The sequence below is a fragment of the Pelophylax lessonae genome (assembly GCF_965119305.1).
Source record: "Pelophylax lessonae genome assembly, chromosome: 1".
Taxonomy (NCBI): Eukaryota; Metazoa; Chordata; class Amphibia; order Anura; family Ranidae; genus Pelophylax; species Pelophylax lessonae.
In genome coordinates this window covers 77,261,277-77,275,283 of record NC_138768.1, presented here as the reverse complement: position 1 = coordinate 77,275,283, position 14,007 = coordinate 77,261,277, and the positions used below count along the sequence as shown (strand labels likewise).

Here is a 14,007-nt window from a genome sequence, read left to right as displayed (position 1 = left end):
ATGCAGATAGGTTAAGCAATCATGTATGGTAGCAGATGATAGAGTAGCAGGTGAACATACAGGATAGACCAACCCAGTGCAAGAGCAGATGGTATTAGGCTCAAGAGCTAGCAATCTTAGTTAATGCAGATGTAGTAATAGTCCTTAGTATGCAGAGCTAGATAGTGTAAGCTTTAGTATGAAGGTTATAGAGGTTTCCCCTGTGGGGTACTTATCACTAGTAGCAATGTAGTAGAGGAGAGGTTCGGCAAGAGCGGATGATCCGGTAGCGGGATATAGGGATCAGCAGCGTGGTTCCGATAGCGAGGTATGCTTGCAAGCATGAGAGCTTCAAGGCAGATTATGCGGCGTTGAACGAACATGTGAGTGAGACCGCCGGAGGTTGAAATAGCCGCTTCAGCGGCGCTCAGTGATGACAGCATCGGTCTTAAAGGTGTATGCGCACCTTACCAAAAGAGAATGGTGGGGCGCATACACTTAGGAAAAGTGGAATTAGGGTACCAAAGGTACCAGAACATTACACCTCACAAAGCTGGCCCTAAGGTATCCAGGGGCCATCTTGGAAAGAGTGGAATACTGTCAGAGTCTGAATCTGAACCCAGTCTGAATCTGAACCTGAGACTTCTGCAGTGTCTGGATGTAGCTCTTCTCGCTGTGCTACCTGAGATGCTAGACAGCTCTCTGCCTGATCCTTTGGACAACCTTGCCTTGTATCTTGTTTCTGGTGAACCTTGAACTCTTTGCCCCTCCCATTAACTTACTGATTTAAGCCTTGTCTCTGCAATTCCTGTTTGCCAGATTATTGTGCTCTTTCCAGCCAATATTTTGTTCCTTGCATACCTCCTACTGTCCTTATATTTGCTACCACTTATTATTGACCTTTGGTTTGTTTATTGACTATGCTTACATCTGATCCCATTCATCTCCCACTTGTTACCAAACTACAACTTGTTTATGGGCTATGCTGCTGATTGAATCCTACTTGCTAAATCTGTTACTGGACCCCAGCTTGGACCCGTCTCCACCATCAGGAGCTCTGGTGAATACTGGCTAGTGCTTAGACCCGGCAGCTTGAGTGGGGGGGGGGGGGGGGGGTTTGCTTGTATATTTCCAGCTGACTACTTGTGAACCTTTCTACTGCTACAGCCACTGGCCTCCAAGGCTGATCTTAGACCATGACAGTAATGATCTGCATGGTACAGGGTGCTGGCTGTACCTAGCAGTATTAACTAGTCACATTCAACTGGACTTATTCTATAATTTTAAAGATGTTTCACTACTAATCCTCAACTTCCTCAGTTCTTGTCAGTGTTAAGAACCTGCCCCAGCATTTGTATTCAGACAGGTAATTCAGTCCTTGTACTCCAATTACCATGGAATGTGTCAAGGCCGATGCTGATTGTCCAAAAACATTTAGATGCAAATGTTTGCAAAATCACTTTGTTCCAAATACATACTGGGTGTAATGGTCTCCAGTGTAAGGTGTTCCAGGCTGAAAATATAACTTAAGGCAAAACTTGTTTTTTGTTTTGGATAGAGTGGAAAAAGGGTTTTATTGCTGTCTGTGTCCTTGTTGGGGGGTTTCACCCTTTCTCATTGTCCTTTCCAAAAGTGAAAGAAAATCCCACATTTTGAAGGGTCACCAGAACAGGAATAGAGGGAAAATCCTTCCTTATTTTAAAGGGATTTCCTTTCACTTCCTTTTGACGGCAACAATATCTTCAGGGACAACTTCCTATATACAGACTCCTCTGTAGTTTTCCTCATGCACACCCTTTGTTATTTTATTTCTCTGCACAGCTCCTGCTGGTTCACTTCTGCTCAGCAGCAGCCCATCACAGGCAGGTACTCAAAGTCCCTTTTTAGTAGTAGCACAACTGGAGTGAAACAGCTTTCCTTGTGGCTACTGATCCCAGCACCACTTCTCCAGGCAATGTCATCCCACCAGGCTGCATCTTCCCCTTTTCACCAGCCCTGTCTAGCTGACTTTTCACCAGTCCACCCGGCTGACTCTCTGGAGATCCCTCACGGGAAAGGCAGAAGACTTAAGCCCACCGGTGTCTTTAAGGGAGACTGACTACATGTGGCAGTCTCCCCCTTTTTGTTAGTCCCCAACAGTGTTGAAGTTCTCACTCTGTCCTCTCCTTGCTCCCATGCCTTAAGGAAAGATTCCTTTCTTGTATTTTTGGCAGTATTTCTCCAGCACCTGAGCCCCGGCTCAAGGCAGGTCCCCCCCCCCCTAGACCAAGGTACCCAGACCTAGGCAGGTACCCTTCAGGGCCACTGACAGCCTCCTCAACATGGTATCTCCATCTTCCACCGCCGGCCCTGCTGGCCTGTCCCATGTCTATTTATGGGGTTGTCTCAGCCTCCTGCCGACCCACATCCGGGGATTGGCTGAGGCCCCAAAAATATTTATGGCAGCCCCCCTCCCTAACCCTTACCCTCTAGTTCTAGAAGGTTCTTCAACCTTCTAGACCTGGGGAAGGTACCAGGGAGAGCTGCCAAGTTTTGTAATAACAAGCTATGAACTTAGTGACGATCCAAATAAATGTGTTTCACATGTTTATTTTGAAGACAGAGTGACACAAGTCAAAGAATGACAAAGTCTCAAAGCCCTGCCTCAAGGTGACACAGAGAGCCTGCAAGTCTCTCGAAACATCCATATTCTTCATCAGCACGTCTTTGTGATAGGTCTGTGATACACATTTATCTGGAGTTCCGGTGACTTTGTATGTTTCCGTTTGGTTCTGGCATGAAGCAATCTGCTGCATTCACTTTGAGCACCCACAAATCATTTAGCGGTTAGTCCAGCACTGAAAGGAACACAGCTTCCAATTGACAATACTCTATTTTTCTCTGTAGAAGAATTTCTTTCAGGTTGGCATTGTTGTCCTCATTTCTGAGATTTCTCCAGTGGTAGTCCAGTGATGTTGGCCTCACATTCTGTGTTTTCTTTGCTTGTGTTTCCAGGTGGGAGTCATTACCTCCTGATGGATGAGATTTCCCGAATCCTCCAAAACAATGGGCATGAAGTGAGACTGTTCCTGCAGAACGGGGAAAGAATGCCTCCAGGTGAGTATACAGTAGAATTATCAGAATCTCTTTTTTACTACTATTTTACACCTAATAAAAAAGTTTGTAAAAAAAAAAAAAAATATCAGAATCTCTGATTATTACAGTTGGAGTCAAATAAATGGTTAGCATTATGATAACAACTTATTAAAAAAAGCCCAACTTTAGTCAGAACATTTTTATTTAGTTATTTGTAGACTATAGAAGGGAGCCGGCTCCTTCCACAATATATGTGCTTGATACCGGTGTTGGTTATTTACCTCTTATGTGAGCAGCCAGTATATTTATGTTTTTGATAATAAAGAAAGTATGTTGCACCATGAAATCCTCTCCCTCTCTTCCCTCTGGATGGTTTGTGAGATGTGTTTGATTCTATACACATAGGATGTTGTAGCCATGCGCTGCACCGCTTTTTGAAATCATAGGACCCCGTACAGCCTACCTAACTGGACCCCCCCCCTTACATACAGCCTACCTGACCAGCCCCCCACCTCTGCCCCAGCTGTGGAGGAGCTGAAGGCTTAGCAACCCTAGAGGTCAGAAAATAGGGGATGAAGGGAATGGGGGGGGGGGGTGTTCTGTGGTAGCCAACCCTCAAATTTTTTTCTGTAAAGGTGAACTTTTAAATCAGCCTTAAAATTAGTTGCACCATCCACTATAGTAATTCATGGGAAATATTTATGGGCTTGTTTGCACTAGTGTAGCACTCTGAAAAGCAATCCATATCCAGATTACTATTTGGAAAGAATTTGACAGGAAGTGAGGAAGCATTGTTTTGCCTCCTCACCACCTGTTTTAACCACTTCGACCTCTTTCACTATTTAATTGCATCCACTGGATTCCAGCTGCAAGAATTGATGGATTCATGCTGCTGGGATGATAGGTGCATGCGAATAGTGGCAGCCATTCAGCCTGTAAAACCACGCTGTTACCTGTGGTTAGGGGCAGGTGTCTAAGTCTGGATGCAATCAGATGTGACCAGGCTCAGACCCACGTCACTAACTGCAAATATCGGATTGGTGTGAACAGCAATGGCTGCTGTCAGCCTGTCAAGACTTTACACAGGCTGAGTGGCCACCACTATTTGCATGCGCCTGTCATTCTAGCTGCAAAAATCCAGTGAATGCAGCTAAACAGCATTGTGAAGGAGGCCCTAAAAAACCTGCACTATCAGTTGATTGGGTCAACTGCCTGGTGAACGCATCTGTGGGGATAACTTTTGCTGTGCAGAAAGCATTGCGGTCACGGCATATGTAATCATTCTCTACTGCCTTTGCAGCATAATGGGGAGCAGTCGTGGTCAGTAAAAATACACATAGAGTCATATTCTAGATTGTAAGCTCTAATGAACAGGGCCCTCTACTTCCTCCTGTATTGAAATGCATTGTAACTGTATTGTCTTCCCTCATATTGTAAAGCGCTCGCAAACTGTTGACGCTATATAAATCCTGTATAATAATAATAAATAATATGTGTTTACCACCCACCAAAAACAAGTGTAAATGTGGCCTAAAAGAAATGATCTCACTGTGCTGGAACTCCAAGCACTCAGCCCGGGCCCTGGTGGGCCGAACACCCCCCTGTTCGGTTTGCACCAGAACATCTCGAACAGTGGAAAAGTTCTAACAAACATTTAAACTCTATTAAAGTCTATGGGACACGAACATAAAAAATCAAAAGTCCTAATTTTAAAGGCTTATAAGCAAGTTATTGCCATAAAAAGTGTATGGGGTCATGGGTATTGCCCTGGGGGACATGCATCAATGCAAACATTTTTTTAAAAACAATAGTTTTTGCAGGAGCAGTGATTTTAATGATGCTTAAAGTGAAACAATAAAAATAAAAAATTCCTTTAAATATCGTGCCTGGGGGGTCCCCTTAGTCTGCCTGTAAAGTGGCGCATTTGTACGATGTATAGATCTTGCTGCAGAAATACTGACATTTCTAAAGGAAAAAATGTAATTTAAACTTGCTCACGGCTGTAATTTATTGTCGGCTCCCGGCAATACAGATAAAAAAAATGAAAAAAAAAAAATTCGTAGGGTCCCCCCCCAAGAGCATACCAGGCCCTTCAGGTCTGGTATGTATTTTAAGGGGAACCCTACGCCAAAATGTAAAAATAAAAAAGGTCCCCCAAGCTGTTTTTACCCCAATTTGTTTTTATTTACATTTTCTTTTTACAATTATTTTTTTTTAAATTCAGCTCTCAGCAGGGAATCCTTAACAACCTATTGACTGTGGGCTCGGCAGGCAAACATCCCGCTAAGTACTGAGAAAGTTCAGGTGTTCAGGTGTTTACCCATCCCTAGTGGTGCCAGAACACTGTAACGCCTCAGTTACCCTTGCTGGGCAAAGGGAACTGGCCCTGCTGTTAAAAATTTGAAAAAATTTAATGACATACATTTGTCATACAGGTGCAGAAAAATTGGGCCTTGGGTGTTGGTGGTGCCTGAAAACTGTAAACCCTCACAGTTACTCTTGCTGAGTGCAGGAAGGGGCCCTGCTGACCTGGGATACAGGTGCAGAAAAGTTGGGCCTTGGGTATTGGTGGTGTAGTAAACCAAGAACATTGTTGGAAACTAGCATTATCAAGATTCAGGAATATGATAGGCAGCATAGGCAGTCTTCAAGTGATCCCAGATCCCTAGCAAATTCAATCAGTTAAATCAGCATCAGTGGCTTGATAGTTGCTGTTAATCCAGGACTGATACATTTTGATAAATGTCAGCCGGTCAACGGAGTCTGTAGACAGACGCACTCTTTTATCTGTCACAAAACCCCCAGCAGCACTGAATGTCTATTCAGAAAGCACGCTGGAAGCAGGACAGGCCAGTAGCTTGATTGCATATTGAGCAAGTTCTGGCCAGTGGTCCATACTCAGGACCCAGTAACCCAGCGGATGCTTAGTTGGAAAGGTCTCCATGTCTGCTCTTGCCCCTAGAAAATCCTGCACCATATGCTGCAGACACTGCCGATGGTTGCCCAAACCTAACAGCCCTGGGCACTGAGGACTAAAGAACTGGTTAAAGGCATCGGTCGCTAGCTGCCTTCTTCACGGCTCCTCCTTTGACTAAACAAAGCCTCAGAAACACGTTGTCAAGGAAATGGTAACCTCCAAGTTTCTGGAAAAGTGTTACACAAATTTTTCCTCAAGGTGTCCACAAGATGTTTCATCCTCTGCTCCCTCTGCGAAGACAGGATGAGATCTGCAACTTTACCCTTGTAACGTGGATCAAGACGAGTTACCAACCAGTAATGATCCCTCTCCTTGATACCTCGGGTCCTTTGGCAGGCTTTGCAGCATCAGGAAGCCCATGCAGCGTAAGTTTGAGGCGGCATGAGCTTCTGAGTCCTCTGGGTCACTAAGGATGACATTGTCAGGAGCAACCTCTCCCCAGCCACGTACAGCTCCTGGGGTTTCTTGGGAATGAAAACCATCCCTTGAAGACTGCTGTTTGTTATCCATACTGCCACAATCCTCCTCCTCCTCCTGTGTGTTTTTTGGCCCCGCAGGAATGGTATCTGTGTAAATAGGGTCTTATGAGGAAAGGAAGTCCTCCTTTTCCTTCTGCCTCAAATGCCCTATCCATGATTCCACGAAGCATGTGCTCCAGCAGGAAGACTAGAGAGACAGTGTCACTGATGCATGCATCGTCGCAGCTCACCATCCTTGTGGCCTCCTTAATTGGTGACAGGACAGTGCATGCATCCTTTATCTGCAGCCACTGGCATGGCAAAAATAAGCCAAGCTCTCCTGAGTCTGTCCTTGCCCCCAAAGCAGAAATAAAAAAAAAAGGTGTTCCTTTAATTGCAGTGGGGCGCCGGCCAATGCTGCTGCTATGGAGGGGTTGGGGTTTTTGTCCTCATGTGCTTTGTTTCCTGAAGCTTATTGGCGGTCTTTAGAATGTGCACGGGCGCAGAACAAAACAAACACTCCCACCTCTTGCACGCCGTCCTGTGATTGGTCCGGTGGCAGTGGGCGGTTCTTGGGCGTCACCGTCTCCTTCTTCTTCCCGCCTGAGCTGGCTCAGACGACGAGAGAGGATCCAGAGCCAAAGCGTTCCCATCCCGACTCCCGACCCCAGCTGTCTGCTTTTAGCCTCAGCCTGACTGTCTTCAGTACTGTAAGTGACTACTTCATTCGTGTTTCAGCCAGAGGCCAGGGGCACGCTGTATTAACTCTGCATTGAATGGGGGCACGCTGTATTAACTCTGCATTGAATGGGGGCACGCTGGATTAACTCTGCATTGAATGGGGGCACGCTGTATTAACTCTGCATTGAATGGGGGCACACTGTATTAACTCTGCATTGAATTGGGGCACACTGTATTAACTCTGCATTGGACGGGGGCACGCTGTATTAACTCTGCATTAAATGGGGGCACGCTGTATTAACTCTGCATTCAATGGGGGCATGCTGTATTAACTCTGCATTGAATGGGGGCACGCTGTATTAACTTTGCATTGAATGTGGGCATGCTGTGGTAACTCCGCATTGAATGGGGGCACGCTGTGGTAACTCTGCATTGAATGGGGGCACACTATGGTAACTCTGCATTGAATGGGGGCATGCTGTAGTAACTCTGCATTGAATGGGGGCACGCTGTAGTAACTCTGCATTGAAGGGGGCACGCTGTAGTAACTCTGCATTGAAGGGGGCATGCTGTAGTAACTCTGCATTGAATGGGGGCACGCTGTGGTAACTCTGCATTGAATGGGGGCATGCTGTGGTAACTCCGCATTGAATGGGGGCACACTGTAGTAACTCTGCATTGAATGGGGGCACGCTGTAGTAACACTGCATTAAATGGGGGCACGCTGAAGTAACTTTGCATTGAAGGGGGCATGCTGTAGTAACTCTGCATTGAAGGGGGCACACTAAACTTTGATTACTGAAGGCTCCTTTCACACTTTTGTGACCTCAAAGTCATGCAATTTTTTGCCGCGTTGCCTATTATTGCCTGTATGCCCCCCCCCCCAAAAAAAAAAAATTTTGAGCACCAGCCGCCACTGGTACTCATTGATGCTTCTCTGCTGCGAGTGCAGCCACTGCAGCATTGCCACTTTTGAGTTCCACCTGGTGGGCATGTCACAAATGAGACGTTTGGTGGTCAAGTTGAATTCCCATTGAATGTCAGCCAGCCGAGCACTGACATTGTAGAACCGCTGGAAATGGCCACAGACTTTTCTGGCCTGCCTTTAGAAGATTTTGTAAGCCCAGGTACCAGTTTAAGAGATGCTGCACCACCAAATTCAGGACATGTGCCAAGCATGGAACATGTGTCAAGTGTCCCGGTCAGGGGGCAGAGAGAAGATTGGTGCCATTGTCGTATACAACCATTCCTGGCTCAACCTGCCATGGCATCGACCACCTCTGAGCCGGCCCCTGCAATGCTGACATAATCTCTGCCCCAGTGTGGCTCCTTTCCCCTAGACAGACCAACTGAAGCACTGCATGACATCTTTTAGCCTGACTACTTGCGTAACCCCTTGAACGCTTAGAGAGGACTGCTGGTTAACAGGACAGTTCAGCAGTAGAGGCCATAGAGGAAGAAGAAGAGGAGAGGGTGGTGCAGACAGATGTGGCAGAATCACCACCAATGTTTTGGAGGCATGGTGGCAGAACAAGCTCCATCACTGGACCCTGTCCTGCATCCTTCCTAGCTGCCAGCAGTGTTACCCAGTGCACTCTGAAGGAAATGTAACGTCCCTGATCATGCCTGCTGGATCATGAGTCAGCAGTAATGTAAACTCTCCTGCTGACCGCTCTGTTCAAAGAAGCCACAACATTGCCTTCCACATGATGGTACAGAGCTGGAATGGCCTTATGTCAAAATAAATTTATTTTTGGAAACTTCAACTGGGGTACAGCATATTCCGCAAATTCACAAATGAATGTTCACATCATTCACAGATGAAGTTGTAGTGCTAGAAATTTGGCCAAGCTAGCATTTAGACAGTAATTTTTTTTTTACGGTTCAGCAACTGGGGTAGCGAAATTTGCCTGGTCAAATCAACAGGTGGTGTACTGCTAGCAGATTGGGTGCAAGTACCTGTGGCCAATGTTCCCTTTAAGGTGCGCGCGTGCGCGGATGCGCAGTGTAAATGACGGTCCCGCGCAAGCACCTAGTTAGACCGCGCAGACGTGGCGGCCAGGGACTCGGGAGCAGAGCGTGCGCCCCGAGAGCACGCCCATTGTGTGACAATAGCGAATGAAAATTCGCTATTGTCACACGGATCCTCCTCCTGGCCAATCAGGGAGCCGGTCCTCCCGCTTCCTGATTGGCCGAAAGGCCAACTTCATGCCATTGGCCAAAGAGGAGGCGCCGGGACTCGGGAGGACGGAGACGCGGGAAGCCGGAGACAAGAGTGATCGTGACCGTCCGACCGTGAGGTAAGTGCGCGGGGGGAACGCTGGCAATTGGCATCTCTGCATTGATTTGGGGGGGAATGATGTCAGGACTCAGGAGGCCTAAATAAAGTAATAAGCAAGTCACTCACGATCAATGTGCCAGAAGTTACAGCAGTATCCTTCCCACAAACAACATTTGTCAGATAGGAGCTTCACAAAGCCTTGGGGTTTTATTTATTGGTATTGCTTATTTGTGTGGTCAGTTCTCAGTTGTGGCTTTTTTGCTTTGTACTAGAGATTAATCCAGTATTCTGCAGCCCCCTCTCAAATTTAGCTATGCAAAGGCAAACCTGGATCTGCCTGTTTGTGCTGACTGGTGAGCAAACAGTGGAAGGTAAAAGTTAGGCCTTTCGTATGTTTTGGGGGCTGTCATAATTGAACTTTAAAAATTCTAGTTTGCTGGCTGTCATGCTGTCCCTCTGTCTCCAATACTTTGAGCTGTAACAATATGCAGATCGGTTAGGTTAGAGGAAAAAAAGTCCTTATGTGCATACATGTTCCAGGTAAGTGATTGAGTACTGAAATAAGAGGATCATTAGAGCAGCCAGAGAGCTAGTATTTTAAAAAAAGGAAAAGATAAAGCCTAAATCTGGGCAGCTAAAAAATCCTAAATGCTGTATTCTCCCCAGCTGATGCAGAAGATATTATTTGATTTGTCACAGGGATGATATGTGATTGAAAAAGCTTACTGTACCCTCTTGCACAGCAGTTCCTGGTGGAAGCAGAGGATAGAAGGAGAAAGGTAAAAGGGAGAGGTTTTAGATCCTCCCCTAGACAAAACGAGTGCTATATGCTGCATCATTGGCATGCGGGGGATAATGTTTAGGATTTTCTTGCCATAATTCAGCTTACTAGTGCTGCAACTTTAGATGCGGTTGAGATGCAAATTTTTAGAGCCATCGTAGACTGAGCAATTTCATCAAAAATCGTATATTGTCACAAAAAGTGCATGCTGCCATTAACTAATGGGCTATATAGTTTGATAGAATATTAGTAAATCGTATTAACTGTTCAACCAATTTTACAGTATAGTATACTATACTGTAAAATTGGTTGAACAGTTAATACGATTTACTAATATTCTATCAAACTATATAGCCCATTAGTTAATGGCAACATGCACTTTTTGTGACAATATACGATTTTTGATGAAATTGCTCAGTCTAAAGGTTTGCGCTCAGAAATTTTTTTATTTGCTCAGCACAGTAAAAAATTAGAGGGAACATTGCCTGTGGCCCCCATTGCTATACCATCATCCCTCTCAGTGCGGGTTTTTGAGAGGACTTGAGTATAGTAGGGGTAGAGATCCCAGGTGAGCAAGGAGAAGTCGGCATCTTATTATGATTTGGGTCTTTCAGGTGCTGTTGCCAACGGACTGCATGGCAGGTCATCATATGTCTTGTCAAGCATGTGGTGCCCAAGCAGCTGGTGTTCTGGCCACGCTTGATCTGCTTCAGACAAGAATTGCAAACAGCAACGCTGCGGTCTGCTGCACGTGTGTTGAAAAAAGCCCACACCAATGAACTTTGGGAAGTCAGCGGGAACTTGATCGACCTGATGCTGCAAAAGAAAAAAAAATTGGAAAGTAAAAAAAAAAAACAACCAATTAAAAAAAAAAAAATGGGATCAGTGGGGTGACACAGACGTGTAATATACACCAACACTTCACTATTCACTATTTTTTTTACATTTTAACATTGGGTTCCCCCTCAAGATCCTCAGAGCACAAGCTGCATGCCACAAGTCGGATCAGTTAAGATGATGATTCCAACTTCCATTTAAATCAATGGGGTGAAATCGTGCCCATGCCGGAACCAAAGTAGTGCAGGAAGCATTTTCAAAAGTCAGACCGACACATATCGAAACTGTTAAGATGGCTCTCATAGGAAAGCATTCATTTTCACATGTCATGCGACTTGTTCTCTGGAAGTCAGTGCACATTTTGGACCCCTGTGAACCGTACATTGTGTGTACCTGGCTAAGGGAACCCTTACCAGTAAAAGTGCTTGTGTGCGATCTCTACAAGTCAGCACTGCCTGCTGCTGCCGCCGTTCCGGTGACGATCCCTAGCTGTGCAAAATGTGCCTGGCTGCCATAATCCCTTTCACACCAATGGCTACAGCCCCACCCTCTGCCCTTATGAGTTACTGAGGGAACGAGGCAGGCAGGCATCTCCCGCATATCCCCCTGCCAGCCGGAATTCAAATTTAAACTTCAAAGATGTGGCGCAGACTGCCTACGAGCCAAAATTTAACGAATAGTTCCTACTTTCTGGGCCCCTCTGATGATATAATGGGGCCCAGGGAAATGTTAGTTTTTGCTGGATATTCTAGGAGCCGGTCATGCATTGCCTGCACATTATAATGTACCATAAAGCTATCCGGGCCCCCTTGTTAAATTGATGAGCCCTGGGCCCATTACAAGAGGACCAGTGGTACCCCCTTTTCAGCTGACCAGGCAGTGCGGCTTTTGTGACAGCTCCCCGTGGATCCATTGGAAGTCTGCTTCTGTTATGCAAGTTTTGCTGGTTTCTTAGCAGACACCAGCAACTAGACTTGGTGAGTGTTCAGCGAGCAATATTGGTGGTAGTTGGAAGCAGAGGATAATGGTTCACGTTTGGAGTATTTGGAGCACCATAAACAAGGAGTAATTTCTGCACAGCAAATCTTCTTTTTGATTTATTGCATCTCTTGGATTTTTTCAGAGAAAGGCTTATATGGATATTTTGTTTTGATAAGGACACCACACACACACTTTTTTGAATATAGGTTTATTGATATTTAAATAGCACCTTTCACTTTATGAAAAATTATACACTGAATGTTATTTGTTTATGGATGCTATGTATTATATTTTTTAAATTCCTCTTCAGCTGAAAAAAATGAAATGTAACAATTGGAATGTTGCTGAATGCTTTTTTTTTTTTTTTTTTTCTTGCTTGCATCACATAAAAGGAGAAATGTTTTTTCAGGACTGCAATCATTCAAGCTAATCTGAGGAGTGGTATATCAGTGGTATTGGCTGCAGAAACCACTATGAAAATGGTTGCTAAGATACAAAATACTAAAAAACTGTGTTCTGTTTTTTTATTTATTTTCAGGTTACAAGCGGCCGCCAAGTCCATATCCAGTGACCACTTATTCCTTTGATGAGAAATATCTTGAAGAATTTAGAGATACGCTTACAGGAATCCAGAAGGGGTTTCTACAGGGCAGGTATGGTGAATTCAGTAGAGAAGGACCCCTGCTCTTTGTGCCATGTTACACGTGTGTGTGTGTGTGTGTGTGTCCCATCCACAGGACAGAGTCCCCACCTTGCATTGCTCCTCACCGGGAACTTGCCAAAAATAATGGGGCTTGTTGTTCAGTCCTTACTCAGGGCATAGCTCTGAATGCTCGTCTTTGCATCTGCATGTATGGTGTGCCTCACACAAGGTGTGATATGTTATTCACCATTATCACACTCTCACAATACTTCTGGTCATCATGCCACTCTGACAGGGGATACTCACTGCATTGGGCCTGATGACTGAAGCATGGTTACAGAACAGGCTTCCAATTCCCCTAGCCACCATCATCCCTTAGTCCAACCAGGTTTGCATTCAATTGGGTCAGGGCCGACCCAAGACGTTGTGCTGCCTGGGTCCAAGAATGAAATGATGCCCTCCCCTCTCCCAAAAAAAAAACATTACGCCCAACAAAAGTCCCCCACATCCATTATTTTATATAAATATAGCCTTTGGTAAGTATTATGTATATTTCTTCTATAACTCACCACCGGACCAGTCCACCAAACACCCACTGTCTGTCATTCCTCCTGTCCCTCCCTGTGTCTGCAGTGCCCTCCACCCTAGAAGATACAGCCTGCCCTGCGTGAGATGGAGTGCGCTGATGTCTGAGGTCATTGCGCACACCACCATCACGTGAGGGAAGTTCCCCGGTGGAGACACTCTGCCTTCTCATACTCATCAGTTTGCACTATGGGCAGCAGTATGAGATGTGAAAATGCCGCCCGTAACACCCCGCAAACTGATGACACACAAAACTGCTGTAAAAAAAATCTTGGGAGTCAATTTGCTGCCCCTCTCCATGTGCTGCCTGGGTCCAATGGACCCAGTGGGACCCATGGTAGGGCCGGCCCTGAATTGGGTACACCCGGTTCACTCGTCACCAAGTGCATACTTCATGACATGCCATGTCTAGCATGGCTTAACTGTGAGCTACTTCACTTCACCAGAGGAAGATTACTTTTCAGGTGTTTCACATCAGACACAAGGAACAGCCATGGGCTCAGTCCAACTCTATAGTATTGGCACAGTTCTCAATATAAAGGGTGGTACAAAGGGGCTGAATATTCGCTGGTATTAGCTGGATCAGCAGAAACCGGCCAAAATTCAGTAAATTTTTACAGCAGCCTGTCCGACAGAACCCTGCCTAATGCCCGGCTTCTGTCGAGTCGGCATGCTGGAAAACCAGCAGCAGACTTGCATCTGATTAGCTCTCACAGCCATTGGCCAGTG

General features: G+C 45.6%; 1 protein-coding gene across 1 annotated transcript in view; it reads left to right on the top strand.

Moving 5' to 3' along the window:
• The window catches only part of LOC309558312 (UDP-glucuronosyltransferase 3A1-like), a gene marked incomplete at both ends in the record, with an annotated part of 36,187 nt that overhangs the window by 9,312 nt on the left and 12,868 nt on the right, over positions 1-14,007 (top strand). Inside the window, 2 exons of the mRNA XM_082261367.1 lie at positions 2,974-3,075; positions 12,589-12,703. Coding sequence (XP_082117493.1) covers positions 2,974-3,075; positions 12,589-12,703 — 217 coding nt within the window. The remainder of the gene's footprint in view (positions 1-2,973; positions 3,076-12,588; positions 12,704-14,007) is intronic.